This window comes from Panicum hallii, chromosome 1 (assembly GCF_002211085.1).
Source record: "Panicum hallii strain FIL2 chromosome 1, PHallii_v3.1, whole genome shotgun sequence".
NCBI classification, from domain to species: Eukaryota; Viridiplantae; Streptophyta; class Magnoliopsida; order Poales; family Poaceae; genus Panicum; species Panicum hallii.
The window spans coordinates 51,313,846-51,341,356 of NC_038042.1; the positions used below are offsets into that span (position 1 = coordinate 51,313,846).

At 48.5% G+C, this 27,511-nt stretch overlaps 5 protein-coding genes and 2 long non-coding RNA genes across 8 annotated transcripts; 1 reads left to right on the forward strand and 6 right to left on the reverse strand.

Annotated features, from left to right (window-relative positions):
• Positions 1-117: 117 nt before the first annotated feature.
• Positions 118-4,688, reverse strand: LOC112886768 (putative lipase YOR059C). 2 transcript variants are annotated; one of them, XM_025952760.1, is made up of 10 exons: positions 4,420-4,688; positions 3,751-3,818; positions 3,080-3,150; positions 2,742-2,978; positions 2,334-2,497; positions 2,203-2,258; positions 2,062-2,114; positions 1,859-1,964; positions 545-681; positions 118-432 (listed from the first exon to the last, which is right to left on the reverse strand). In XM_025952760.1, the coding sequence occupies exons 1-10, from the start codon at positions 4,542-4,544 to the stop codon at positions 361-363; spliced, it is 1,089 nt and encodes a 362-aa protein (XP_025808545.1). In that variant the 5' UTR covers positions 4,545-4,688; the 3' UTR covers positions 118-360. The 2 variants fall into 2 exon arrangements, with proteins under 2 accessions (XP_025808545.1, XP_025808550.1); XM_025952765.1 differs by having other exon boundaries at positions 545-642; positions 4,420-4,685.
• A 3,163-nt stretch (positions 4,689-7,851) lies between these two features.
• On the reverse strand, positions 7,852-9,456 carry LOC112879064 (probable protein phosphatase 2C 20). The gene is made up of 4 exons (XM_025943391.1): positions 9,386-9,456; positions 9,248-9,300; positions 8,724-8,778; positions 7,852-8,425 (listed from the first exon to the last, which is right to left on the reverse strand). Exons 1-4 carry the CDS (start codon positions 9,413-9,415, stop codon positions 8,105-8,107), a joined length of 459 nt encoding a protein of 152 aa, XP_025799176.1. The 5' UTR covers positions 9,416-9,456; the 3' UTR covers positions 7,852-8,104.
• Positions 9,457-9,586: 130 nt separating this feature from the next.
• Positions 9,587-10,597, reverse strand: LOC112880720. The gene is made up of 3 exons (XR_003226421.1): positions 10,486-10,597; positions 9,873-9,998; positions 9,587-9,764 (listed from the first exon to the last, which is right to left on the reverse strand). It is a non-coding gene; the product is annotated as an uncharacterized LOC112880720 (long non-coding RNA).
• An 801-nt stretch (positions 10,598-11,398) lies between these two features.
• LOC112882811 lies at positions 11,399-14,209 on the reverse strand. Its single transcript, XR_003226712.1, has 3 exons — positions 14,113-14,209; positions 11,580-11,729; positions 11,399-11,463 (listed from the first exon to the last, which is right to left on the reverse strand). It is a non-coding gene; the product is annotated as an uncharacterized LOC112882811 (long non-coding RNA).
• A 683-nt stretch (positions 14,210-14,892) lies between these two features.
• Positions 14,893-18,310, forward strand: LOC112878742 (cationic amino acid transporter 9, chloroplastic). The gene is made up of 8 exons (XM_025942955.1): positions 14,893-15,281; positions 15,660-16,069; positions 16,384-16,560; positions 16,670-16,894; positions 16,996-17,172; positions 17,283-17,519; positions 17,743-17,832; positions 17,975-18,310. The coding sequence occupies exons 1-8, from the start codon at positions 14,942-14,944 to the stop codon at positions 18,119-18,121; spliced, it is 1,803 nt and encodes a 600-aa protein (XP_025798740.1). The 5' UTR covers positions 14,893-14,941; the 3' UTR covers positions 18,122-18,310.
• A 2,418-nt stretch (positions 18,311-20,728) lies between these two features.
• LOC112876993 (putative kinase-like protein TMKL1) lies at positions 20,729-24,137 on the reverse strand. Its single transcript, XM_025941188.1, has 2 exons — positions 23,063-24,137; positions 20,729-21,814 (listed from the first exon to the last, which is right to left on the reverse strand). The coding sequence occupies exons 1-2, from the start codon at positions 23,736-23,738 to the stop codon at positions 21,234-21,236; spliced, it is 1,257 nt and encodes a 418-aa protein (XP_025796973.1). The 5' UTR covers positions 23,739-24,137; the 3' UTR covers positions 20,729-21,233.
• A 1,150-nt stretch (positions 24,138-25,287) lies between these two features.
• Positions 25,288-26,926, reverse strand: LOC112873419. The gene has a single exon (XM_025936376.1). The coding sequence runs from the start codon at positions 26,582-26,584 to the stop codon at positions 25,628-25,630; it is 957 nt and encodes a 318-aa protein (XP_025792161.1). The 5' UTR covers positions 26,585-26,926; the 3' UTR covers positions 25,288-25,627.
• Positions 26,927-27,511: the final 585 nt, after the last annotated feature.

Here is a 27,511-nt window from a genome sequence, read left to right on the forward strand (position 1 = left end):
GTGCAATCATATTTGTCGAAGTAAAATCAGCATTTCCGTTGCATCCATGCAACGGCCTTTGTTCCCCACATATACACATCCTATCTGCAGTATGTCTTCTAAAATACACGCACGCCGTATCAAGAACACCACTAAATAAATGATGGACATTTATAATGACAAGGATAGTCTTAAAAGTACATACAACATACAACATATATGGTCACAAATACCTAAATGAACCAACGGGCATACACCGAGTGTTTTCCCCCTCTATATACTTGATCCATCAGTGCCATGAATCTTTGACGCCTGGGATTCCATAAACATGCTCGCCAGGCTCAGACTCAGCAGTTAGCAAAACAAAGACCAGGGATTTTACTAGAGAGTAAAATGGTCAATCATATGCTGTATGACGTCGGCACCTTCGCAATGCATCACAGGATCCTTCACCTGTAAAGATTTCATTCCAAGGCAGGCTTCAGCTTCAGTATAACTTTCACAAACATCAAGTGGTTGCTAAATTGCTGACAGAAGAACGTCACGGGTAGCTAAAGACAAATACCTGAATCACACTATGTGCTGCAGATCTTACTTTGCTGTTGTGGAAGCTAACATCCACCTTTTCCCATGACACACGCTTAAGTCCTCCTAAAAGACGTTCTGTAAATTGCAATAGAAGCCAGTCCATCATGTGCAATTCTGCAGTAAGGAGTAATGCATGATGTCGGAACTAAATAATGTAGGATCAATATAGAGGTGTAATTTCTGATCCCTTGGGCATATACCAAAATGTATATTTTTCGTCTCTACAAAAGAAGCATGTCCTAATAGGCTAATATGGAGACTTGAAGAGCTTTCACAAGACAACATATGTGGGGATCATGGAAACTCGTGATGGATGCATGATAGAAAATGGTGACAGTACAACCATAAGGTTCTTTAGAGCAGCATACCCACGCTAGTAAACAGACTGGACATGTCTAAATCGATCTCACCTCATTTGTAAGCATATCTATGGAACTTGTGTACCACCAAAACATTGTGGAGCCGCAAGCACCTAAGGGAGTAAGGGACCCATGCAAGATGCTATACAGTCAGGGACCCCACGGATAACACAATAGATAAAGGGCCATGCTCCTGTGTCCTAGCCAATCCAAGAACTGAGAAACAATGTTTTTTTGTTTTCTCAAAACAGATAGTATTATATCAAATTTCTCAATACATAGCTTATTATAGCTGTAGGAAACCTGGTGGTAGGGTGTATATCCTGACCGCCCGCAAACTGAGCTAGATATTCTTTTTTATTTTTTCATGCTTAATTGGGAGGCTCCATTCTCTTCAAGATTACATAAGCTAAAAAATTCATTCCTAATCTGGCAATGTCAACAAGCAGAAAAAGGACTCTCTGTCCCCAGAAACTATCTTCTATTATCTATAGGCAAGATAATCATCATTGAATTAAATAAGCATGGAAACATCAACCACATATAGTGCGTAAACTGGATGTATCAAAAACCTTATATGCTTTCTTTAAAAGCAGGGAAACCTTTCTAAATAAACATGAACCACGTTTTGAAAAGTAAGAAGGAAGCAGATCTAACAATTTTTAGCATGCCTTCCATTTAGATATTGTCAGGATACATAGACCAGGGAAACAGCACTATTTCAGAGGGAGAGGAAGAAACTAGTAAGCAAATATGCTAATGCTTGTCAGTACTCCCATACTATGTTGGGTTTTGCAGCATTGCCAACTTACAAAATTTGCCTTGAACTTTCATATTACACAATAGTGCCATATTTAGCATAAAAAGAGATCAATCACAAAAATGTGAAACAAGCGCATGTCCAATTATATAATCCAAGCACTAATACAAACCTTCTAGTGTGCAGTGGTCCGTGTCTATGCATTTATTAGAAGCTTCTGCTTTGCATAGTTCCTCATATACAATATGAGGGTAAATCTTGTTTGTTGAATCAACCCACTACAAGAATATAATTAAATGCATATTATAAATGGTAGATTGAAAGAAAGGATTATGCTAAGATTGGCCAAACCAAAAAAAAAACCATAAGGTTTACCTTGGGTAATTCCGAATCTTGTCTTATGGATGATGTCCTCCACCCAACAATATCTTAATCAACATTCAGTTATGGAAAAAAAAATTTAGAATCAATGCTGTACCTACAGTACTACGTACTAATTTTAAATGTGAAGGATACGATCATGACGAACATTGGAGTACGCAACTCGTCGTCTAAATGCTTGCAAAGCAGACCTACACCAACAAATTGGTAAGCTACAAATATTCATAATCCAAGCACACAAAAGCAGCTGCGGAAGATAAGCATACATGAACTGCAGGTCACCCCAATTGTCGACCATGCGTTCTAGCAATGGAGGCTTTCCGTCATCATTATCAGTAAGAAAGAGGTGTTTGCCAGTTCTTCCAAATATCAAATGAATGATGCAGGAAGCAAAATTTTCGATTGCAGTAACCCCAAAAAGGAAAGGAACCTGTATAGTTCAAACAAAGATAAAAAAAATTTCAGTCGAGACCCTGAAACATTCATGTTACAAGTACCAAAATGCTTCTGCCAAGCCTTCAAAGAAAGCTAGTATACTATTATCATCACTCAAGCAAGTTATTTATCTTTTAAGAGATCAATTTGCAAGCTTGACCTTCAACATGAAAGGATGATATATGGCTTTTCATATCTGATCGTAATGGTGAAAGGCAAAACTTAAGCTACTACAGTACCTGCTTATTTCCTCTGGAACCAAGATGTGGTGACGCAACAGTTATGAAGTTCACTGCCTCAAGTCCATATATTGTGCCTCTGTTGTCGTCAGTCAAATTTTGTTGAGCATTTTCGGATGTTTGTTTATGTGGTCTATAGAGTCTTCCAATAGCGTATCTAGCAACCAATCCTCCAACTGAGTGTGCAACAAAAGATATCTTTTTGATACATGGTCTTCTATTGATTTCTTCAATAACCTGCCTTACTAAATTTTGTCATCATTTTGCAGTAGGAACACATAAAGTAGAGTAGAAGAGATAGTCAGAATATAATCAAGACGCATAATGGAAGAACTAACCTCTTGTGCCAATCGTTCACCCATTACATCAATGCCATCTAAAGTTAGCCTGTGCATGTTGCGGTTGCTACCTACAAAGTTAAGAAAAATATCATTCAAGTAACCATAAGAAATGGCTATAAGTGGTAAAATTCTCTTATATATTTTTAAAAAATAATGTTTGTAATATGGTTCAATTGCAATCATACGTTATGTGCAACAATGCAAATTTTTATTCAATTTGTGTTTAAATAGAAACACCATCACAGTCATCTGCAATATGCGCCTTTTTGCATCATCAGTTGCACATGACCAGGTATATATCCTACAAGGAAGTAAGATTCCAAGAGCCCCACAAAACATGGAATATAGATAAAGCTCCTATCGCATTTCTTGTTAGAAGAAGTGCCTAGGAATGATAAGCCAATCATTAGAATGAATGGCACAGAATCTGCCAAGAAGGAACAACTTTCTTAATAGTTCAACCAAGCACCTCAGGTGTAAAGGTTGGACAGCAGTAGCCAACCAATGCATTAATAGTTCAACACTAGGACTGAGGATTGGTAAATGTGATCTGCTAAGATGTCAAACTGGCCTTCCTAAAAAAATGTACAATTCGATGGAGGTCTCATAGCTCATGAAACACTACTAATAAGAAGTGATGACCACAGAGACGAATTGAGAGAGCTTACAATGAACTATGACTTTGTCGGAGAGCAACTTATCAAACTGCTCAGCTCCAAACTTCCAATCTGCTGTGCTGTACACCAAATAGGGAGTAAAAGGATCAATACAGCTCCAGAAACAATCAAATGGCAACTTAAAACAAAGAGATGTATTATATGGCCGAAATGCTTGTAGGTGATGTACTGATGTGAATGCACGAAACTTTACCAAACAGCGTTTCACTTTGGCATTCAGTTATTTATGTACTCTGAATTCATCAGTGCCCCCGCTAATTAGAACGACCAACCTACCAAATTTATACAGATCACGTAGTGTCTTCCCAGGAGGCACTTCAATTCAGTTTGTTACGAGGACATTTTAGGTCATGAAATTAATTACACTTCACTCAGGAAAAAAAAACATTTGGAGACGCGCAGCACGCTCATCTCCGGAGCTGCTCTCGCAAAGACGCAAGCACCTGCTTCGGGGTAAAATCTCGAATACAGCCAATGATCAGGCAAATCAGAGAAGCTCATAGCTCGAAATCCCCCAAAGTTCCCGAAACAGCCAAAAGGTTCCCCACGAGAAAAGCGTACGGCAATAGGTTTTTGACGGAGCAATTGAGAACCGAGCCCAATCCCAATTACGAGATGAAATGGAGGGCAAATCAGCTACAGCCAAGCAACGAGCCATACCTCCCGACGATCCCGTGGACCATGACCACCAGGTGGTCGGGGCCGCTTCCGGCCGGCGCCGGCGATGGGTCCTCCTCGGCAGCCGCCGCCGCCTCCCGCCGGTCTCCTCCTCCCAGGTCACCCATTCACCCCCGCAAACGCACGCACGCGAATCAGAGGAAACGAGCGGGGAGGGAGCGCGGAGGAGAGGAGGTGCACGGGAAAAAGGGTAGCTGCGCTTAAAAGGGAGGCGGGTCTGGTTCGGCGAGTGGCGACGCGGAGGCGTAACGGAACAGACGAAGGGGGAAGAAAACGGCTTCCTGGGGAGCGGATTGGTGTGGGGTGGCCTCTGATTGGAGAGTGACAGGTGGGGTAGGCCACAAGGAGGCGGCCACCTGTCAGATCGACCTAGCGAGCCCGGAGGCCCTGCCATGGAAGACCCGAAAACGCTAGTACGCAACCGCCAACCACCGGAGGTTTGACGACCATGGTGTTGGTGCCGGACTGCCGGTCGTTTCCAACAGCAAAACTACCTGCATTGGCAGATAATATGAGCTTAATATGTCTTTTAAATCATGCTTACATGATATTAGCTCAAGGTGCGAATACCACCTACTTTTTTTCTCAAATAAAGGAATAAAAGTTATCCTAGCCATTGATAAAACTAAATGTCGAGTGGGTCTTGTGCCGGGCGATCAAAGTTAGAATGTGAATGGCTAAAGCATGGTCCTATGTGCGATTCATCAAGGAGGGAAGGACACTGGCAGTGACAGGCCGTGACCCAAAAGTAAGAAGAGGTTAATTACCAGTAGCTATTTACTAGAAGTCTATCAGCTAGATTACTCATGGTGCTTCTTCATTGATGGATCATCAGACCTTCAGAATTTTTATCAGGTAAGGAGGGCCGGAACGCAGTTTCGCTTTCGCTGGGCTGGACACTGGTGAAATTAGATTTATCTCGAATCGGTAGGGTGCTGGCAAGTGACAACAACATGCCCTATTATCGCAGGCGCTGTTTAGGCGTGGAAGGCAAGAGCTGATACGTGGGGTTCTAGTTCTCCCACACACACCAATCAACCAGAGCGGAAAAATGAAGAACCCCACCCGTTGGAGCCTGGCGTACTAGCATCTCCATCCAAAAGACCAAAACAACTCTACGGTTGCCGTTTGCTCTAGTTGCTTGACAGATTGTACGTCGAGACAGAGTGTTTTGGATCGAGAGTTCACGATGTATGATATCGAAGCTCGTGGATGTTTCGTTGAGGAGGTTTAAGACTTAACAAGTAGGAGCTCGTCACTGTGAGGAAGAAACACAAAGGTATAGTACCAGTTCGGTGCTTGACACGGCGCGCGGGTTGGCAGGACGATTTGCAAACCGTGTTCAGTGCACGCAAAGCCCCGACCCATGGACTTGGACCACACACAGACGGGGTGAGTGAACTTCGCGTGCCCAGATCCTCCAATGCGGGGACCCTCGTCAGTACAACGTGCACGCGTAAGCCAAGCTAAAACGTTCCAGCGAAATGTTTAGGCTAGTGTTTGAAGAATTGAAGCTGTCGTTTGGTGACCGAGTAGTATCGCAAGCGGCCGGAAATTTCAACAATTACGGGCCGTGCAGTCATGATCGAGGGAGTAAACGAGGTGTTTCCTCTCGTCGATCGTGAAGTTTCTCAGCAACACGCACAGTGACACATCGCCAATTCCAGGTGTGTTGAGAAAACACTCTCTTCGTTCTTAATAAGATATGGCATTTATAACAATCTAATTAGTTCATTTAGTTGTCATAAAATTCATTTATTTAAGGAAAAAAAGAAGAGTGTGTTGTTTTAAAAAATAATAAAAAAGAAGCTATCGTGACTTGACAAATAGTAAATGAGAAGGAGGCAGCAACAAGACAGCATTTTTCCAGGCAAGATATCTTGGACTTCTGGTGCATGTGAGTAACGTGGAGAATGGCTTGTGCTAGTTCGATCGAGGTGTGCAGGGCAGTGAGCGCCTGCGAGTGAAATTGTCACTGTCGATGCATCTATGCTTGTGGCAAGCCGTTTCAAAGCTTTCGATCACGGCCACAGCCTGCAGCTGCTGTCATCTCTGCGCAGGCTTCAGGCCAAGCAATCGCTTTCGTCTCCTTCAATTCCAGTCCCATCTATCCGGATCAAATTATGGCAAATAGCATCATCTAAAACAGCCGTCGCACGGCGGCTATGTGCTGCGTGGCCGGCACCCCTGGCGATTTAATCCAGATCGCCGAGCGTGAGAGCGTCGTTTCGGTGTAATCAAGTGCGCCCATGGCTGGATTAGGACATCTAATCCATCAAGCCACTCGCTAGTGTAAGCTACTATGGCAAAAAAAAAACTATCGCTGGCATGAATTGAACGACCCTGCCGTTTATTTCTATTTTTTAAAATAAAATAAGAAGTATAATATCATGATGCCATTATTGATGGGGTCCAACTGTCACGGCATTGTTCCGTTTGCTCACACGCTTGACTCTTTCAGTTAGGGTCTGGCACGCCGCTTATCCGTCCACGTCAGCTCCAGGCATCAGGCGTACGCTTGTCGTGGGTGGCTGGCCACGCGATCGTTGGCAGCACTAGTGGGGGAGACGAAAGCCAGCGTATGCGCGCACCATCAAACCACTTAACCACAGCTAGGACTTTTGCCGTGCCCGTGCAATTCGTTTCCAGTCTGGAGGCCGAGCTCGGCGGCGCCGCCGGCCGGTTTGGCCAGCTGACCGTCGCGGCCGTTCGTCGTTGGGACGGCAGCCGAGTCGCAACCAAAAAAATCGGATCGATCGGCCACCAACTTTGTATGGCAACAAAGCGACAAAAGTGGCTGTTGCGCGGCTGTAAGTTGCTGCAGCCTGCAGTTTTTCTTTCTTCCCTTTTGTTTTGATGGGGCAGCCGCTGAACGTGCGATGCAACCGCTGGCCTGCTGCCGGTGTTGAGGTAGCTGGACGCCTGCCGATGTCGATTAGTTCAGCTGTGCCTCTCAGATAGAGAGTACTTCTGACAACATACAGTATTTAAAAAGAATCAACAACAGAACTGCCTAACTGAAAAAAAAAATCAGTATTGTTCACTGCTTCCTTCTGTCCGAACCCACCATCAGGTTCAGATCATCGATCAGTGAAAGAAAAATGGTTTCAGATCATTTCGCAACTCTTTCCTACGGCGGCTTTCGCTTGAGAGGGACTGAGCTATTGCAGCGTTTGGATACCTCGGGTGTCAGCTGGAACACATTGCCCGTGCGCATTTCTGCTACCCCTCCCCCCTTCCGTCGTGATCTGCATGTTGAATTGTGCCAGGAAACTCATGCTTTGTCAGAAAAAAAGCACTTCAGACAAGGGAGAACAGAGCATACGATTTGTAAAGGCAAAGAGAAAGATATCAACTGCAAACTCGATTAAAGCATCTCCAGGATTCAGAGTTCAGAACAACAGAGGTTTGTGCGTGAACTCATGTTGTTCTCAAGCAAAATCTCCATCCCGTGGAACTGGAACCGTACCCAGGCATCAGAATTACACTACTAGTTCAAGAGGAAACGACTAAAACGGTAGCATCATCCTACGCGGTGGCGTCACACCAACTCTGTCTGTCTTGGACGACGAGGGGGGAAGAAAAGGGAAACAGCGCTCTAGCGGAACCTACAAATCCCAGGAGCTTTCTTCTCTTGCCACGGAACTCAAAAACTCTGCCGCGACCATCAAGCATCCGTTATCGCATCACCACGCAGGAGGGGCACCTCTTCGCCGCCTTCAGGCTCCTTGTCCTCGTGTTCCTCTGTCACTTCCGGTGCGGGTGGCGCGGCGTTGTCCCTGTTGTTGCCGGCGTCACCGGGCAAGTTCCCTGCTGGAGCGGGTGGCCGGGCGACGTTCCTGTTGTTGGCGGCGTCACCGGGCAAGTTCTCTTCTGGTGCGGGTGGCAGGGCGTCCTTGAACTGAAGCAGTATGACGGTCACGTTGTCGCCCGATACCTCGCAACGATCACAAAGTTTCTGACAGATGGTGCGCGGATCAGTCCTCCCCTGCATCGATCAGGGACAGCACAAGTTACAATTGGCAACCATTTTCCTTCAACAAAACAAATCTAACAACGAATCAATAGAAGATAAACCAAACCAAACATGCTAATTCCATGATTCCATCCAAGTACCAGGTCAAACAGATATTGAAGGATATACACATATTCAGTAGCAAATGTTTCTATATGATTAGACGAGATATTGTGAATGCACCCTATAAAATTTTGTCCACCCAATAAGAAATGTCTTTCTAATGTATCACTATCATGACATAGAGACAAGATGAGGTGGAAAAACTCACTGGTCTTAAGTAGAAGTGTATATAATCAACCACACCCTGACTTGTCAGACAAGTCCTGCCGAAAAAAAAAACAAGAGACAGTGTTAGCATGGATATAAAGGCAACAAATTCGGGGTTGGGCTATGTTATCAAATTATACCGTCAGGTAGCGGTGGATGAGTCTGCAGGATCTATATAGCAGATTGCGGTACAGTTGAGCATACTAATTAATCATGAAATGAGTGACATTTAGAAGCACTAGTTAACCCAGGTATTGGGCATTTTTCTTTGTGGTAACATAGAACCCTCCAGGGCAATTACATGTAAAAAACTTAATGAAGAATAAAAAAAATTTAATTCAAGCAGCGCACAGGTTAATTGAAGGAAAATGTACAGATCCCCTCTGGATAAATACTAATGTCTTAGAAGAAACAAGATCAAAAGCTACTAAATGTCATGTACAGTTGAATATGTTGCACTATCTTTGAACCTAGGAACAAAAACAATAAGCTAACCAGTTATGAAGTATTTTGCTGAGGACTTACCAGATACCATCACTTACTATGATGAGGAACTCAATATCACTGGTAATATCCATCTAACAAAGAGGAGGTCATTTTCCATCAGGTCACACCCAGAAGAACGTGTACAACTAGTTCCTAAAACAACTTCATTACACTTACAGTGAGAATTTCTGGATCACATGTCACCATTTGTTCTTCAGGAGGAAAATCCTTGTTATACTTGAATGCAAAAAGGCCTAAAAGTGGCAAAAAGAAACCATCATAGTGCAATAGATTATATGCAAATGCCCTACTACTTCCCCCAAAAGATGGATTATATACAACTGAGCAAAAGAAAATCGCATAAGAATTTACCAATCGCTCTGGAGTAGGCTAAGATTCCATTAATCCGAGAGATACCCGACCCTCGCTGGTGGAAGAATCCTTCTGCTTCACCTGGTAGTACAACCTGATCCCTGGTTACTCGTCCCCCTGCTCTTTCAATTCTATATTTTTCAATCGAATGGCTTGGTTTGTGTTCACTGGTTAATTCAATTGCCTGATGGAAACAAGCATAGCCTTTAGGCACCACTTGAATGGATTTGTTATGAAAGAGAGGGTGCTAGTTAGGTTCAGCCAGACATTTGGCAAGAAATAAATCATGTACCTGACCATTCTTTGAGATTATGCAACGAGAATGTCCAACATTTCCAATAATGATCTTGTGGCCTCTAATGGCAGCTACACATGCTGTGCTTCCTGACTCTTGTGGCGGTATATAAGGGGGTGGAGGCTGGGGAAAAAGATTCAAAATGATATATTGACACAATACTAAAATCTTATTAAACAATAGATCACGAGAAATAGGTTCTGAACACCTCCAGGAGAAAAAGATCTTTTTTGTGCCAGATGAAAGGACAGACAATATGAAAGAAATGATGAATTTAAACAGAGTAAAATGCAATATCTCAAGTTAATTTCAGCAGTGGGGTAGGTATCAAACAAGCTGCAATGACAACCAAACCAACAGTTGAACTCCAACTCAGAAACCAGGCACTCAATGTGGCTCTACTTGAAGCTTGGTGTTAATGATGCCACTTTTCAACTCAGACGCACACCCTAAGAACGAATAATATGGTAGCTACCCTACAGACGACAGCTATCCCTTCCTATTCCTTCTTACAGATAACAATATGCGCAATATCCAAGGGATAGAGTTTAAATTAATCTCCTCTACAGATGTATGCTTAAAGAACCAACATTCAGGAGTTACAATGTACCTGTGTGCAGGGCCAATGGTAAGCAGAAATGCAAGCCCTGAGACAGAGGCACTGTGTCCGACCACTAGTATCGCGAGGAAGTAATTCCTTCCATTCCTCTGACTGTTCCAACAGCTCATCCATTCTGCAACAAGTAAGCAGGAACAGTAGTCATATATTTCATATAAGCACATTGAGCAAATGCAACTATGAGTGAGATGGACATAATATAGGCCATTTGAACATCCACTGCCAAAAATGGACAGAACTAATGTTATCAACAAAATAACCTGAAAAAAGCCTTCCGCATTGCGTTAACTAGATCCTCTTTATAGTCTGGATGATTACGAAGCTCAGTGTGAAGTTGTGTCGCACATAACAATGCCACTTCAGTTCCTGAAACAGGAAAAGGAGGAACTTGTCAATATTTAATTACAGTAGTAAATGGTTTCTTATGAAAAACTAAGGGATTAATAATACTCCCTCCTTTTCTTTATGTAGGGAATCTTGGTATTTCAAAAGTCCTTGAAAGCAAACTTTGACAATTAATTTCTATTATAATATATTATCATTTGTTACAAATCAATACCATATTATAATATATGTGAAATATGAGTATACTGATAAACTTTTAGACACTAAACATGCATATTATTTAACTAATTGTTGGTCAAAACTACTAAAGTTGGACTATAAAATCCTAATATGCCCTATTAAAAGGAGTGATACTGTTTCCAGGAGATTATATACCAATGAACACCCATACTCTTAAATGCCCAAAGTATGTGTGAAGGCAATTTAAGAAACACATGCAAACAATCTATATTTTCAGACTATTTTGGACCCTGGGTTAAAACAATGCCTGAAATGTTCAGTTATGCACATAGCTAACAAGTTTGAAATTCTATCACGAGAGGTGCCAATCAAGATAAAACCTTCATGGCCATCATAAACTCCAAAGAAAGATGTGAGGTCATCTAGATCTGGGACAGCTGCAAACTACAGAATAAGAGGTAAAAGGGTTAGTATTTAAGCCCAATTAGTAGCAATTCAAGCATCTATTTATGTAGAGCTAATCTCACAATAATCTTGCAAAGGACGAGTAGAATACTCACAGCATCTTTCTTGTTCTTGCGCCGATCTTGCACAGATGATACTGCATACTTGATTCTGGCATTTTCTCCTCCTTCACTAGACTTTTGTAACAAAGGACCCTCACGGCTGTTAGATGCACCCATAGGGATTGCCTGTTTTCCTGAAAATTTCTGGTGTGAAAGTAAGATCAACAAATAATTTACCAACAATGTCAGAGAAGAAATAAATTAAATACGTTGAAACTGCATTGCATATTGCAGAAATACACGTGAAGCTTGACAATAGAAGAACTAAAAATATAATTATCACAAACATTTACTGTATATGGAGCTAGAATTAGATCGCAAATGAAATATATAGATATGTCATTATTGCAAAGCCTGACGCTTAACATGTCATTCCATGGCCTAGTGGCCCTGTAATTTGCAATAAATGAATTATGTATGACAAGGTAAATTTTCAAATTGTTCAGTCAAAGTACCCTGACTACATTCTTGGATCATATATCATAATAGCAGTAATATCATTCAGGTGCAGTAGTGATTGACCCTAAGATATACTTGAAGGGAATCGATATTGATACTCACAAAATACATACAACTATAAAGCGAACCAAGATTATTTTACTGCCAACAACATAGATACAACTACACCAGCTTTAGACTCATAAACCGCACATAAACTTGAAGTGTAAAAACAAGTGAAAACGAGCGGTAGTTAGATTAGAGCTAGAGATAACAGACGAGAAGGAACTACTCATCCCCCACCCACAAAAGAAGAAGAAGAAGGAACCAGTCAGTCCTAAACAAGAATCAGGAAGAATGGCCACCAGTAAAACCTATTCAAAACCCAAGAGAAACTCAATGTTTTGTTTCAGAAATAAACAGCCTAGGCTGTTGAATTCCAGTGTACATTAACATCATGCAAGCAGTATCAAACAGAGAAAAATATCGCCTCAACAATACGACACTGCTCAGCGAACACCATGTGTGACAGAGAAAATAAAAATATGTCAACAAACAAGAGGGCGCCATTCAATCTTGTAAGAAACAATCACTCGATCTGGAGTAAGGAACAAGGAACCCGCATCAAGAAGTGCAGACCTCTTTGATGCAAATAGAATCAAATGTAGCCTGGCATCAAGGGAGTGCGATATGCAGAGAGCACGTTCCTCGTTCTTCCACTAGTAAAGCGCATAAGGAACAAGATACAAACACGCTCTTAGAACATCATCGCAGAAGATTAAAGCAGGAAAAGAAGAGGCTCTGAAGAGAGAGAGAAACGGCTGTGCGAATCCTTCACGTCGTGAAAGGAAATTCCCACTTCTGGAACGCACCAAAACGGGGAAAAAACGTGAATGCAGAAAACTAGTAGGACTCGCCGATGCACAGATTGGTTGCATCATTAACAAGAATCCCAAATGCAGAATTTGCCACTTCTGGAACGTACCAAAAGGGGAAATAAAGTAGTACAAGAAAAACAAGAGAGACAAACAGATACGAAGAGCATCGCGTTCTTAGGAGCGGGAACTAAACAACAAGAAAAATAGGCGTCAACTGAAAAGGATGGCGGTTAAGATCGAGAGCACCTTGTTGGAGAAGAGGAGACAAACAAATATCACCATGGTAATAGTAACAGCACGTCTCGGTGATCATTGGCCTCACCTCCCAGAAAACCACCACCAACTTCGAAACCAACAGCACCGGCAAAGATAGATGGATACAGGCATACAGCAACGAAGGGGGATGGCACACAATCAAGCGAAGTCGAAGAACAGAGGCGAGCAGAGATCACAACTGGGTTCTCGGTGCTAGTTCGCCTCAAACTTCAAAACCAAACGGCTGCAAACAAACTCACGGAAGCAAATGCAAGATAACAGAGAACAAGATCGAAGCGTGCGGCATAAAATCCCACAAAAGAAGCCACAAGATTCAAGAAAAAGTGTGTGTGTGTTGTTGGGGGGGGGGGGGGATCACGCTGCTTCTAAGCAGCACCCGGTGAACCAGGAACAACGAGAAAATTGAACAGCACGATCGAGCAACACACCGCCACTATCACCACCAGCAGCAACCAAACGAGGGCTCCGCCGAAAAACAAATCGCAGCAACGAAGAAAAGGATGCGCAGGAGCGGGTGAGACCGAAGAGCAGAGGTGGGTTTCTCGGCGCACGCACGCCTCCTCTCCTTCAACGAAAACACCACGAAATTAAAAAAAAAAACAGCAGCAACACACGCACGGATGCAACAGCAAGAGCGCAAGACGCAATCCAAGAAGGAGAGCGCAAAACCCCACCAATGCGGCGTCGGGATTCACGAAAACGAGAGGCAAAACCACACAGCACACCCAGCAACAAACGAGAAGAGCAGGATGAGCAACACCCACCAGTACACCACCACCACCAAGAATAGACCGATGCTTCGATCGGAACAACAGAGCGTTGGATTCGGAATGGGGTTTTGGCGGAAGACCAAGAGGAGGAGGGCGGAGAAGAGAAACCCCAGGAGGAGAGGGGAGGAGTGGGTGGGAAGGGACGAGACGAGACGACGATCTCACCTTCACCTTTACCTCTGCTGCTGCCTGCTGCTTCTGCCCTCGCGAGCAAAAGCGGTTGCGTTTTGTGCATGCAGCGAACGCACCCGCGCGGCTCTTGTAGTCCTCGAGTCCGTCGCCAGGAAGCGTCTCCACCGTCCGATCGCGGCCGTGCCTGGGTGCACCTGATCCGACGCTCCCGAACGCAGCTGGCCAAGGCCCAAGGCCCCTCCGGCCCCTGCTGCGCTCCCCACGCCACGCCCGGGCTGCCAGATGGGCACAGCTGGAGAGCGACCACGTGTGGCAGCAGGTGCAACTGGATAGGCCGTTACCGCGGGGCCCGCGTGGCGGTGAGGGAAGGATCGAGGCTTCCGAGAGGTTCCTTGGCGGCCGCATCGTCGCGGACTTGCAGCGGCCCGTGCCGCTCTTTGGCTGACGAGTGGACCTCCGCTGGGGCCGCCTTCCGCTGCCCTCCCTTCTCCAGCCTCCTCCATGGCCGTATCCAGCGCCGCCGCCGTAGTCGAGCTCAGGGCCGCCGCTTCGGTGCCGCCGGCGGCCGCCGCAGATTGGAACGGGGAGAGCGATCGGTCGGTTTGTAAGTTTGAAACTCGGGAAGCCAACGGGCTGAAGCGCCTTTTCTGAGAGGATTGAAGCCCATTCACACGGAGGGCGAATCGAAAGATAGAGCCCAGAAACATCATACTGTGTAAATTGTCTGAAGCCCAACACAAAACATCCTTTACAGCCCAAGAACGAAGAATGGCAGCCCAACCAGGATCTTCCCTCTACCAAACCCCGATCCCCCAACGAATCCCCGGCGAGCGGCGGGGCCACGCCTCCGCTGCTCCTCCGCATGACGCAAGAGCCGACGTCACTCCTCCCGGTCTGGGGGCGGACGCCAACGACGCGACGGCCCAAGTCGCGACGCCACCAGCTCCCCATCTCCTCAGGCGCCATGGAGGAAGCCGACGACCACAGACCCTACTCCTCAACCGGGCGCCCCTTCCTCTCCGGCCTCTGCGCCGCGGCGCTCCGCCGCAAGCCCCTCGGCGCCCACACGTCCACCGCCGCCTCCGGCGAGGGCCTCGTGCGGCAGCTCGGCGTCCTCGAGCTCGTGCTGCTCGGGATCGGGGCTTCCATCGGCGCCGGCATCTTCGTCGTCACCGGCACCGTCGCCCGCGACGCTGGCCCAGGTCAACACAACAGTCCCTTAGCTCCTGTTGCCACTTAGAATCGAAATTGGACAGTACTACTGTTACTCGTTCCACAAAGAGATTTGTTTACTAGAGTTTGGAGGTGACCAACAACCTCTTGGTTCAAGGGTGTAGTAGAATTTGCAATGACATGGAAAATTTGGTGGAATCACTCATGCGACTAGTAAATCGTTTGAGAATTGCTTGACTGTTTGGCTCCGTTAAATGTTTGAATTGGACTGTTCTTTTTCTGTAGATTAAATGTTTGAATTGGCTCCGTTAAATGTTTGAATTGAAACGATACTTTACTTGCTTACACAGAGTTTTCCGTTCTTTATTTTGTGCTGAAAATAACACCAGTGCTTCAAATTGAAACAGGTGTTACGATCAGTTTTGTTCTTGCTGGAGCTGCGTGTGTGCTCAATGCCTTGTGCTATGCTGAACTCGCATCTCGATTCCCTGCTGTGGTTGGGGGAGCATACATGTACACATATGCGGCATTCAATGAGATCACTGCCTTCTTGGTTTTCACTCAGTTGATGGTGGATTACCATATTGGCGCAGCAAGCATTGCTCGCAGCTTAGCAAGCTACTTTATCCAATTCTTGGAGCTTATCCCATTCTTGAAGGGACACATTCCAAGCTGGATAGGACATGGAGAGGATTTTTTCGGGGGTGTTGTATCGATTAATATATTGGCCCCGATTCTTCTCATCCTATTAACTGTGATTCTCTGCTACGGTGTGAAGGAATCATCAGCAGTGAACACTTTTATGACTACTCTGAAGGTAGGACTGCTTGCACTCTAAAATAGTTTTTCCTTCCACTACAATTTGTAGCTTACACACTGTGTTAATCTGGGTAGATGAACAAGTGGTTAAGTGACTTTTTATGTAGCATCAGTGTTAAGTGGCTAAGTGAGCCTTTTTTGTATAACATTATTATTGGGTCTTCTATGATAGGGGGTATTGATTATTACACATTTACACATGCAAAAGGTCATTATTAGGTGTTCTATTTTTCTCAAGATACCTTTCGTGTTTGGGAGACCTTATTCAGTGTTTTGGGCTGATGCGATAATGCACCTATTTCTAATATGCAGATAGTCATTGTAATAGTTGTTGTATTTGCCGGTGTTTTTGAGGTGGATGTATCAAATTGGTCACCATTTATGCCTAATGGTTTCAAATCTGTGGTGACTGGAGCTACAGTAGTCTTTTTTGCATACGTTGGATTTGATGCAGTTGCTAATTCTGCTGAGGAAGCCAAAAGGCCACAGGTAAGACAGTAGGCTCACTTATTTATTACCTAGTTCTTTATGGCAATATTCTGTTTAGTTTGAAATTCATCTTAACTTTTCTTTTTGCCATGCAAACAAACATTTTCAGAGGGATTTGCCCATCGGTATCCTAGGAAGCCTTCTAGCATGTGTCTTATTCTATGTTGCTGTATGCTTGGTCATTACTGGAATGGTGCCATATACATTACTTGGTGAAGATGCTCCTTTGGCTGAGGCTTTTGCTGCTAAGGGGCTGAAATTTGTTACTGTATTGATCAGTATTGGTGCTGTTGCTGGACTTACTACAACACTTCTAGTTGGCTTGTATGTTCAGGTATACCTTCTAATTTACTATGTATCACTGATCGGAATCGTACTTTTGCTCATCAAATTGATCTACTTGATGAAAATTACATCCTCCATAATTTTAAACAGTCGCGTTTGTATCTTGGCCTTGGAAGGGATGGGCTTCTACCTTCAATATTTGCTAGAGTACACCAAACAAGGCATACTCCTCTGCACTCTCAGATCTGGGTTGGCTGTGTTGCAGCAGTCATGGCAGGTCTCTTTAATGTGCACATGCTCTCACATATTCTTTCCGTTGGCACGCTGGTATGGAAACTTCAGTAAATATTTGCAACTACATATCTCATTCTTACCATTGATCAGTCTCATTAATGTTAGTTTTTTAACCCTGCTAAGTTCTATCTTTCTGGGAGCAGACCGGTTATTCAGTCGTATCAGCTTGTGTGATCACATTAAGATGGAATGACAAAGGAACTAGTCGTCGCTCCCTTGGAAATATGTCAATCTGGCAAGAGGGTGCTCTATGTCTTGTCATTGTTGCTCTTTGTGGTTTTATAGTGGGACTTTGCTATCGATTCAACTATGATATTGCCTTTATGGTAGTAGCTTTCCTGATAGCTGTTGCTGCCAGTTTTGCTCTCCAGTTTCGTCAGGTAAATCCCATTTATATCTGCCTGTCCTAATTATCAGATATTGCATATCCATATAATCCCATATGCATGTAATGACCCATGGTTATGTTGGATAAATCACATCATTCGTTTTGCTGTTTCAAACCATGGATAAAAATGTCATGTAACTAAAATTTAGATGCACTGATGTTCAGCTTGCTGATACATTGTTTTCTTCAAAACCTTGCCTGCCATGTATTTCCAGGTCTATGTGGATCCGCCTGGCTTTTCTTGTCCTGGGGTACCGCTGGTTCCAGTTATCTCTGTTTTCTTCAACATGGTCCTGTTTGCTCAGGTTTGCACTGCTCTACATGTTCGCTCTGTTTTGGCTTCAGTTACAGATTTCAGCAGTAAAAAATCTCTTTATGATGTTGCCTTGACGACGTCTATTTTCCACCAAATCCCATGACTGATGGCATTGGCACTTTATTGGGCAGCTACATGAAGAAGCGTGGTATAGATTTGTCATCCTTAGTCTCGTTGCTGTGGGAATTTATGCCGGCTATGGTCAGTACAACGCTGTTCCTTCCAGCTCAGACCACTCTTCTGTTGGTTACCACGGAGTTCCTTCTGAAGCTCCATGAGCTGCGGCAAAGCCTCCAAGTTCTTTGGAAATACTGTACCATAAGATGGGATCTGATCTTTTTTTTCTCGTGAAATGTTGCACGGTGCATACTTTGTAGTTACGTATGCAGACGATGAATTTCTTAGCCTGTAAATGAGATGATGTAAGTGTCTACCGCACCATTTGTTTATACCCAATAAAAAGAAAATAAGGAGCTGCTGTTGCAGTACTTTCAGCAACTCTTTTTCATGCACAGGAGATTTTGTATATTGACTGTGAAGAGTTCTTATGAAGTGCACTGCCGTTGCCGTGCACAGCCTCGGCAGTCGGCATCAAAATGCTGGGCCGCCAGGTGCTCTTCCGTTGCTACCAGGCCTTGCTCCTCTGCAGTCTGCAGTCCGCACCACCGTAGTTGGGCCAGGAGAGGGTGGTGTGGTCACTTCAACACAGTTCGCAAGGCGCGAGCCCGCTGGTTCGAGGCCGGCTTCCAGTTCCACCACCGCGCGCGGCACACGCCCAGGCGGGCCCAGGCAGGCGGCCGCCTCCGCCTCGTCCTTTCCTTTCCTCCCGCCGCGCCATGCGCGCAGTTCGCCACGGCCAAAGTGTGGCCGGAGCCTAGTTCTTGCGATCACCGGATCACTCGAGTCGACTACCCTCGGCACGGGCAAATGTTAACGTCCACCGCGGCTTCGACAGCGCGTCCGCTCTACCCGTCGGCCCTCCATGCGTCGGGCGCTCGATCGGACGCCCACGCCGGCCCCCGTCCGGCGTCTTGCATTCACTGGCCAGACACGCACGGACGAACACGGCAGTGATGGCCATCATTGCAGCAGAGAGTACAATGCTAGCTATTTCTAACTCCGGTCTTATCTTCAGAAAGAAAAAAAACAACTACGGTGGGGCCAGTTCCTGCCATGTGTAGTCGTAGCTGTGGTGCAGGAGTCGGCCCAGTGCGAGCGGCGGCCGAAGCCAGCACCCACCCAGCCCTGATGAACCGAGAGCCAGCGAAAGCGAATCGAGCGAGGTGACACGGCCATCGCCACTGGCCGACTGGCCTCTGCCTACTGCATGCGCGTCGCGTCCAGGTCCAGCTCGCGCTACCGGCCATTCCTACCACATGCCCGCGCACATGCGCGACCGCATCATGAACCCACAAGGCACAAGCCCACCGGTGGCACCTAATCCCCTTGTGCGTGCGTGGCGCCCAGCGCCCTGGTGATAGATAGCAGCGGCTCGTTCGCTGACGCGCGGGGGACACGCACGCACCGCATGCCTTGATTGACAGGGAGAGACGCCATGAACCACCTGCACCCGCCACGTAAAAAAAAACATGGCGCGGCGGCAAGCAGCGACGCGATTGGCGTGCCTGCCCAGCTGCTTCGTTGTATTGCAGTGCGGCACGGTTGAGCTACTGCCGCGGCATCACACGGCAGGTATTCCCTTGCGCGCTACGCGACGGCACAATACAGCATGTACGCGCAACCGCGCGTGCCGTGCAGTGGGCGCAGGACCACGCCCGCGTGAACAGGCACGGCGGGAGGCTGTAGGAGCCTGCACCGACTGGTTAGCAGTAGTTGGAACTGCTACTCACGCCACTGGCCAAGTGATCACTAACCCCGTGGAGGAATGATCGATCGGCGCGACTAGGGAAAGGGCCCCGGGTTTATCACGGGGGTGTCACAGGCTCGCCTGTCGCAGCACGGCGGTTACGAGCGGGCCGCCGGACCGGAGCGCCGTACCGTACGCGCCGGCAAGATCAGGCAGAGCCTGCAGCCGGTTGCGGCCGCGGATTTGGAGGGTAGCTTGCGCTTTGTTTGGTTTGGTGGCACCCTTGCAGCGCTGGGACAAGCCTGCTTCACGTGCTGCCGCCTTTGCGCTTGGTTCGCGCCGGGACGGGTGATGGAGCGGGACCTGCGGTCTGGTCCCCGTCCCGTGAATGGGATGCCGCCGCTACCCGGTGAAAAAAATGGGCATCTAGCTAGAGTTCACCACTTCACCTGCCTGATTCCGACAGCAAGGTAGGGTATTACTTTCGGCAGCGAGATCCCTTCCTTTTTTCTTTCCTTTTGAAAAGATCTCTTCTTTTCTCCGTTGCTGCTGCTGGGTGCATTTGGAGCATAGGCCAATAATGCAGACTTGGTAGTCAGCGTAGATCAGGTTGCAGATGCACTGTCAGCAGGGCAGAACAGGATCCGTTGTGTTGTGTGCATAAGCTGGGTGACTACGGTCTGCCATGGATTGTTTCAGTGAAATGTGTAGCTACGAATGAGGGAGGGAAGACCAGTGTAGCATCTGGCCTAGTAGGTGTCACACGGCCGGATGTGTGCATGTCAGCCTCAACTAAGAAAAGCGATTGATTTGAGGCCTCGAATGGGAAATCTTGGGCTCTTGTTGCCTTAGGTTCTCGACAAGATGCCACTGCGGCGGGCTGCAGAAACACGTCAAGAGCGGATCTCCATCGCTCGATCGCAGGGGATCAGAGTGAATTATTGTTGCTGATAAGGACAAATCACCAACCCCGCAAAGTGCAGAGATTGGCCTGGGCAAGGAGACAGGAACACTACCGGAGAGAATCACTCGACTGGATCGTCAGTTTGTAGCACATAAGCACATGCACAGCCGCACAGGGAGTGTGGGAATATCAATCACAATGTCGACGACAATGCCATGACATCTGGGAATACATTGTTACATGCATCTGGAGCTGGAAGAGAACATTCCACTGACACGGTGATGATGCACTGATGCTGCAGCGTGGAAATACAACATGCACTGAGTAGATCTGTTACACGTCTCCAGGCGCACTATGATTGTACATTTCTATTTTCAGGTAAAACACAACAAAAACATAATCTAGTAGTCATGCTCATCCACTGACAGCAGCCCCGGTAGACCTTCAGATGAGTTCCTCTCTGCATACCTCTGCGAAGACTATACATGTTCCTGGATGCGAGTGAAACGCATGCATCCATTCCCCAACTGCCCAGTTCAAATTCCGTAGTCCAATTTAGCTTTGGGGAAGTTGCAGTATGCAGGGAGCTTCAGCTTCACAGTACCAACGGTATGCCGCTGTAATGCAATGCTGATTAAATAGTAACAAGCTGGCAAACCTACTCGCATCCCTTCACGATTCATCTCGCGATCTCCTCGAGCCTCTTGAGCACATGCTTCGTGTTGGGTCTCAGCGACGGAGACGGGCTGCAGCAGGCGGTGGCCAGCTCGAAGTAGGCGTTCAGGTTCCTCTCCTTCCCCGACCTCCTGCAGTGCCTGGCGAGGTCGGAGCTGAAGGCCTCGGAGATCTTCCTCTCGAGGACCAGGTTCTTGAAGGAGGCCGGCAGGAGGATGTCCCGCGGGTTCGGCCGCCCGTCGTCGGCGTGCTCCTTCTGGGCGAGCATCTCCAGCAGGACGACCCCCAGGCTGTAGATGTCGCTCTCCCTCGTGGCGTCCCGCATCTTGATCAGCTCGGGCGCCTTGTACCCCTGCGCCGCGGATGCTTCCAGCATCTCCTGCGCGGCGGTCGGGTTCAGAAGTAGGTAGAGGCCGTAGTCCGATATCCTGCACTCGTTGCTGGCGTCGAGAAGGATGTTGCTCGTCTTGAGGTTGCCATGAACCATCGGCTTCTCCAAGCCCGTGTGGAGGTGATCCAGGCCCCTGGCAATGCCGAGAGAGAGATTGCAAACTATGCTCCATCTCTGTGACTCAGCGATCCCCTCTGTATGTGATGGCAACAAAGAAATGAGCTATCATCAACAGTTCATTTGTCATTTATTTTGTTCAGAGCATCAATTGTTTCCAGTGATAAATCATCATATTCTGTTAAAGATTGTGATTCAACAACCCATTCAAATAAAAAAGTTGCACAAACAGTGTAAAGTACTATGCTGCTAATACAAAAGCCCTCTGGTTTAATCTAGATAACAATACCTCTACTTAAATAGCCATAACCAAAAATCCAACCTATCACTTTATAGCAAAGATCATTTATTATCGGGAAGACATAGATCGAACTGACTGTTCACTAACTACTATGATTTGCTAAGTGTGAACTCAAACTAACAACCTTAACAAATAACAGGAGTCAGAAGCATGGCACCAGGACCCATTGGAAGTTTCGAGCTGACAGCCAAGCAGAAAAGGTCTTCACAAAAAAGTTGATTTGGTGTCGAATATAATGATGACAACAACAGAGAGCAAGAACACATGGGCCGGGGGTACCTACACAATCGCCCCAGCCCCACCCAAAAAAGAAGTTAAAGTGCTAGTGGCCCTAGTGATCTGCTCATATTAATATTTAGTTTAGTAATGCCATGACCCTTTACGTTTTATGGAGGAAAAAATATCAACAGATGTACTATTTCCTCGCCCTCAGGTCTCGTGTATTTTATAACATCACCAAATTAGATTAAACTAGTCGTCAATATTCAGGACCATTTTCAACTCACTTGAGCTGACGCTTTTCAATTTACTTCAGTCGAACCAAACTTTTAAAAACGACATAGTTTTGCACGATAAATAATGACAGGTTCCTGTTTGGATGCAAAACAATTACATTTTACCAGTACTAAATGCATACTGAAAAGAACTATGTGCATAATAGGTGCCATGAAGAGAAGCACCGAAGACTTCAGCTACGTGCAGCAAGGCTGCAATGCAATTATTATGCAAACTGCTAGTATATTCAATCAATAATCATAACCCAGCATGTGGTGTGTATGCTGGTATAATTCGTGATTGTATTACATTGTGCAATACAGGTATGAGATCTTGCTTTGACAGTGGTCAGAGATCTTGCTAAAAGAACAGACTTCTGTCGACAACAATTAACCCGATGACCCCCCACATCCAACCAACGTTAGAGCGACAACCTCTCATCTTTGGAACGCGATTAAGCATGAGTGGTGAAAACTTGGTAAAATGTGAAATGTAAACGAGAGTAAGGAGAAGGCGAAGGGCTACCAACCTTGCAGGAAGCGGTGGAGCGAGCCGGCGGCGTAGAACGGGTGCACGAGCAGCTTCTCGCCCCTGGGCCCGACGTACACCGCGCGGAGCGGCACGAGGTTCGGGTGGCTGACGGCGCCAATCCGCCCCGCGGCGGCGTAGGCCTCGTCTGCCCCGACGGCGCACGCGGGGCGCACGAACCGGAGCAGCACGGCGGCCTCCCCGGAGCGCATCGCGGCGCGGTACAGCGTGCTGTGCGCGGACTTGGCCACCACCTCCCCTGGCGCCTCGAGGATGGCCGCCACCGACAGCGCCTCCCCGCCGGGGAACTTGACGAGCGCCTGCGCCCCGCCGCCGCCGTGGCCGTAGCCGTAGCCGTACCCGCCCTGCGGGCCCACGCCGAGGCGCTCGGCGAAGGGGCCGAGGTACGGCAGCGCGCCGAGGCGGTCGGCGATGGGCGCGAAGTAGGGCAGCACGGCGCCCCCGCTGGGCGCGCGGCGGCGCAGCCAGCCCGGCAGGCGGGCGCCCGACGGGACGTAGCGGTCGAGGCGCAGGCGGCGGAGGCGCGGGCGGAGGAAGCGGTAGAGCAGGTAGGCGAGCAGGATGCCGACGATGGGAAGCAGGATGGTGTTGCTCCGGCCCTTGCGCACCGGCTCCTGCGACGGCGTGTCCGCCTCGGCCGCCCCCGCCATCTCCATCGTGGCGCGCCCGGTGCCCGGCGTAAATAGGCACGCGCGAGGGAAACGGAAGCTAGCTGCCCCGGTGGCGGTGGCCGCGCTCTCAGGCCAGGTCCTTCGCGGCGAAGCTAGCAAGCTAGGCTAGGCAACGCAAGCTCTTTCTTTCCTTTGCCGTGCTCTGCTCAGTTGCTTACCACTAGCAGTTCTCCTCCGCCGCAGGGAAGGGAAAGGAGGAGGAGCTACCAGGAGTCGCCGGGTGAGCTACTGGCTGAGGGTGGTGGCTGTGCTGGCTGGCTTGGGAGAGATTCTTGTCGTCCCGGCTCGAGGCTTTTATCACTGTGGGACTGTGTGAGCGAGAGTGGCGGAGAGGGTGGCTTCCGGCAATCCGCCTTCTTTATTAGTTGCCTATTTTCTTTCCTCGCTTTTCCTTTGAGGGCTTGGCCTTTTCATTTCGGAGATTAGCTGGGGGGGTGGTAGGTGTTTATTAGTGGGCCCATCTCGCTGCGACTGCGAGCAAGCGCTTTTTCCCGTTGAAACTTTGGCAGCCGAGAAGAAAGTCCGGGGTGCAGAGGCGCAGAGCACGGCGCGGCTGGTGGCATCGGCGGTTGGGGGCACGGGACCGGCGGACGGAAGGTATCCTATTTCTATCACGCGCGGCCCGGCGTACGCACGTTGGCTCCGGGATGCTGGCGCCCCTGACCAGGACGCGCGCAGGCGGACGGTCCCGGCGGCGGGTGGCAGAGGGCTCGGCGGACAGTGTTCTTCTGGGATCGCGTCCGGATTTTGGGATTGCGGGATTGCGTAGGTGATGGGGTGGCCTGGTGGGCAGCAACATGGGTACTGTCCTCTCGTCAATTGAAGTGTCCTGATGGCGCATTAAAAATTGATGGAGTGGGTGATCTTGATCACTGGTCACTGCTGCTGTACGAGGAGCGCCGGTACTGCAACTCTGCAAGGCACGGAGATCTTGGCTCTGTCGTTCAATCAATTTTGCCCAAGGACAGGTTTGGTTAGCCTTTACGGTCTTAGCCTATTTTAGCGACCACAGTCTCGGTCTAATTTTGATGGTTGCCATCGTTGGCGACGAGTGATAGCACACGTACGTACTCTCTCTCGTCGAACAGGCAGCTCCATCCCTGCCTTCGCAACCACCGCTGCATGCCACGGCTTCACCAGGAACACACCTGTTTACGATGTTCAGTGAGGACGTACCTGACGAGATTAAATTAGAGGAGCTCCAGCTGTTTTTCCTTGAGCGTTCGATGTTTTGGCACACCGGTGGGCACAACACAAATGTGCCTCTTCACGCTGCTGGTGGGAGGTCTTGGTCGTCTCAAGAAGGACGGCTACAAGCCTACCAATGCTCTCTGATGCGTCCAACAGAAGAACAGACGGGCAATGAGACTTGATGCAGAAGTCTAGCATAAGCAACCATGCATGGCCAAACACGTCTCCGTCAGACTTGGGCCGTGGTGTTTGCATGCATTGTCTTCTCTTCAGAGGTAAGAGCATTTCATCCCATTGATGTCCTGCACGCATGCATGCCTCAAAAGATTCTTACGAATTGGTATTTATGTGCAGATTGTAGCAGTTCATGTTCATCCTGGTACTACAGTACATCGCAAGCTTTCCAGCAGATACGAGGAGGACTGCACAAATGCGCTGAAAGAACGCCGTGTAGTTTCCAATCCATGTGCACCCGTGTCTCCGGCTCCTAGTTGCGTCGAAGCACCCAAAAAAAACAATAAAAATGGTACGGGAAACACGATGCTACAGACGAATATGAACGGATGAACAAATACGCAGTACGACTGCTACACTCGCCGTTCGTCATGTGGTGTGTGGGATGGGTGCTCGGCACTTGGCAGAGCATGCATGGATCCAGCGATGGCAATGCATGCCGTGGCCGGCTAGTGTCTCTGCAGCCTGATCTGCTCCCTGAACTTGGCGATGAACTCGTCGGCCTTCCTGTCCACCTCCTCCTCCCCGTCCGGCCCCGCCTTCGCCGCCAGCTCCAGAAGCTCTTCGTCCACAGACGTGTCGCCTTCGCTGTGATCATTAGCGCAGGCAGCGGCGAAGTCGCCGCGGACCGATCTCTCTGAAGACACGGTCATCTCGTCCGACCCGTCGGCGTCCTCGTCGTCCCAGTCGCTGCCCTCGCCGTCGTCGCTACACGGCTGGTCGTGGGGCACAGAAGGACGGTAGCCCGGGGCGAAGCCCCTCGACATGGTGGACGGCGTCGCGGCGTTGAGCCCGTGGGACGTGTTGGCGCTGTGGATAAAGAAGGGCCGTGGCGACTGTGGCTGTGAGCACGGAGACAGACCCATGTCGGCGTCGAGAACAGAGGGCGGCGAAGGGACGGCGCGTGCGCCGGCCCAGAACCCCGACGACGACGCGCAGCTATCCGTCTCTTCACCGAAGGCATCACCGGCATCGCCATCGGTTTCTGACTGCTTAGCCGAAGACGGCGCGGTCTTCAGCCTCCGTACCGGCAAGGAAAGCGGCCTCTCCCGCGCGCCTCGCTGGCCGCCGCCGCCGCCGCCGCTCGGCGCCGCGTGATCCGCGACCACGACGAGGGGGCCGTCGGGGTGGTACCGCGCGTTCCACGCCAGCGAGCCCTCCTTGGCGGCGCTGCCATCGCCGCCGGCGTCGGCGTTCCTCTGGGTGAAGACGCCGTAGGAGATGACGAGGCCGAGGAGGGCGAGGTGGGGCACCTCCCACACCGCCTGGGCCAGCGAAGGCAGCAGCGCGAGGAGCCCAACGGCGGCCGCGAGCAGCACGGCCGCGGGCACCAGGCCGGCAGGGATCGCCATGGCCCTCCCCGAGACATGGCTGGTTTGCGTGGGGCTTGGGGTTGCGCCGGCCATTGCGCGCGGGGAGAGGGGCGGAGGTTTGCGCGTGCACGCGTCCGGTTCTTGGGTTGTGGTTTTGGGATCCCCGTGCTTTTGCTACTAACGTGATGACCGTTGCCCCCCTTTGCTCCGGATTCCTTGCTTTGTCGCGAGGGGGAGAATGAAGCACGCGGCGCCCGAGACGACGAGGCTTGGCCGCAAAGCAACAGTGGAGCAGGGAGGGAAGACGATCATGGCGGTGTGGTTTGAAAGGCTGCTGGATGGCTTGCCGGCCGCGTGGTCACTTTGGCGTAATCACGTTCACACGCCACGGTGACAGTCCGGATCAAACCGGATGATGAACTGCATGCAGATCTAGTTAACGAGTCTACAATATGATGTCCTCGTTTGTTTTTTTCGTGTACTATCTGGCTAGCGGCGGTGTCCATGGCAAGAGACAATGATGCGTTCTTGAGACTTAGAGCAGCGAGCAAAAAAGAAAAGAAAAGGGAAGATGCATGAGCACAAAGGCCCGAAGCACGAATACGACGGCGTGAACCAGGGGCCCGCCCGGCCGATGCGTCTGGCACAAAAGACACACTTGACCACCAAGGCACCGACACCAGTCTGACCGTCACGCCGGTCGCTTTGTCTTGCTCCGGCCGACATCCGCGCAGCGGCGGCAATGATTTCTCTCCGCCGTTTCTTCGCGGCGCGCCGGCGCCTGCTGATTTCTCTCCGCCGTCATCATTCTCCGTTGCTCCACTCCAAAACGTGTCGCCTTGAGATGGTTAGGGCAATCCCCGAGATACTAGCTGTAGTTTTTATACATATCGTGTGTAATGCCATCGAGGGAGTATTATTGGTAAAGATGAGCAATGTCAGATAACAAGCACATTTCACTACGACTGACGGACTAAGCGTCTAAACCACTGTGTTGAAACTGTGGCACACCCAAGAAAG

Bases quoted from the DNA above. Each gene is read 5' to 3' on its own strand.
- LOC112879064 (XM_025943391.1), bottom strand. From the start codon at position 9,415: ATGGTGACATGTGATCCAGAAATTCTCACT. The intron at 9,301-9,385 runs GTAAGTGTAATG...CCTCTTTGTTAG, and splicing joins GTGATCCAGAAATTCTCACT to ATGGATATTACCAGTGATAT. The intron at 8,426-8,723 runs GTGAGTTTTTCC...TGATCGATGCAG, and splicing joins TACACTTCTACTTAAGACCA to GGGAGGACTGATCCGCGCAC.
- LOC112878742 (XM_025942955.1), top strand. From the start codon at position 14,942: ATGACGCAAGAGCCGACGTCACTCCTCCCGGTCTGGGGGCGGACGCCA. The intron at 16,895-16,995 runs GTATACCTTCTA...AATTTTAAACAG, and splicing joins TAGTTGGCTTGTATGTTCAG to TCGCGTTTGTATCTTGGCCT. The intron at 17,520-17,742 runs GTAAATCCCATT...ATGTATTTCCAG, and splicing joins TTGCTCTCCAGTTTCGTCAG to GTCTATGTGGATCCGCCTGG.
- LOC112876993 (XM_025941188.1), bottom strand. From the start codon at position 23,738: ATGGAGATGGCGGGGGCGGCCGAGGCGGACACGCCGTCGCAGGAGCCG. The intron at 21,815-23,062 runs GTTGGTAGCCCT...CATCACATACAG, and splicing joins GCTCCACCGCTTCCTGCAAG to AGGGGATCGCTGAGTCACAG.
- LOC112873419 (XM_025936376.1), bottom strand. From the start codon at position 26,584: ATGGCCGGCGCAACCCCAAGCCCCACGCAAACCAGCCATGTCTCGGGG.
- LOC112886768 (XM_025952760.1), bottom strand. From the start codon at position 4,544: ATGGGTGACCTGGGAGGAGGAGACCGGCGGGAGGCGGCGGCGGCTGCC. The intron at 3,819-4,419 runs GTATGGCTCGTT...TTTGGTGTACAG, and splicing joins GTCCACGGGATCGTCGGGAG to CACAGCAGATTGGAAGTTTG. The intron at 1,965-2,061 runs GTAAACCTTATG...ATATTCTTGTAG, and splicing joins AAGATTCGGAATTACCCAAG to TGGGTTGATTCAACAAACAA.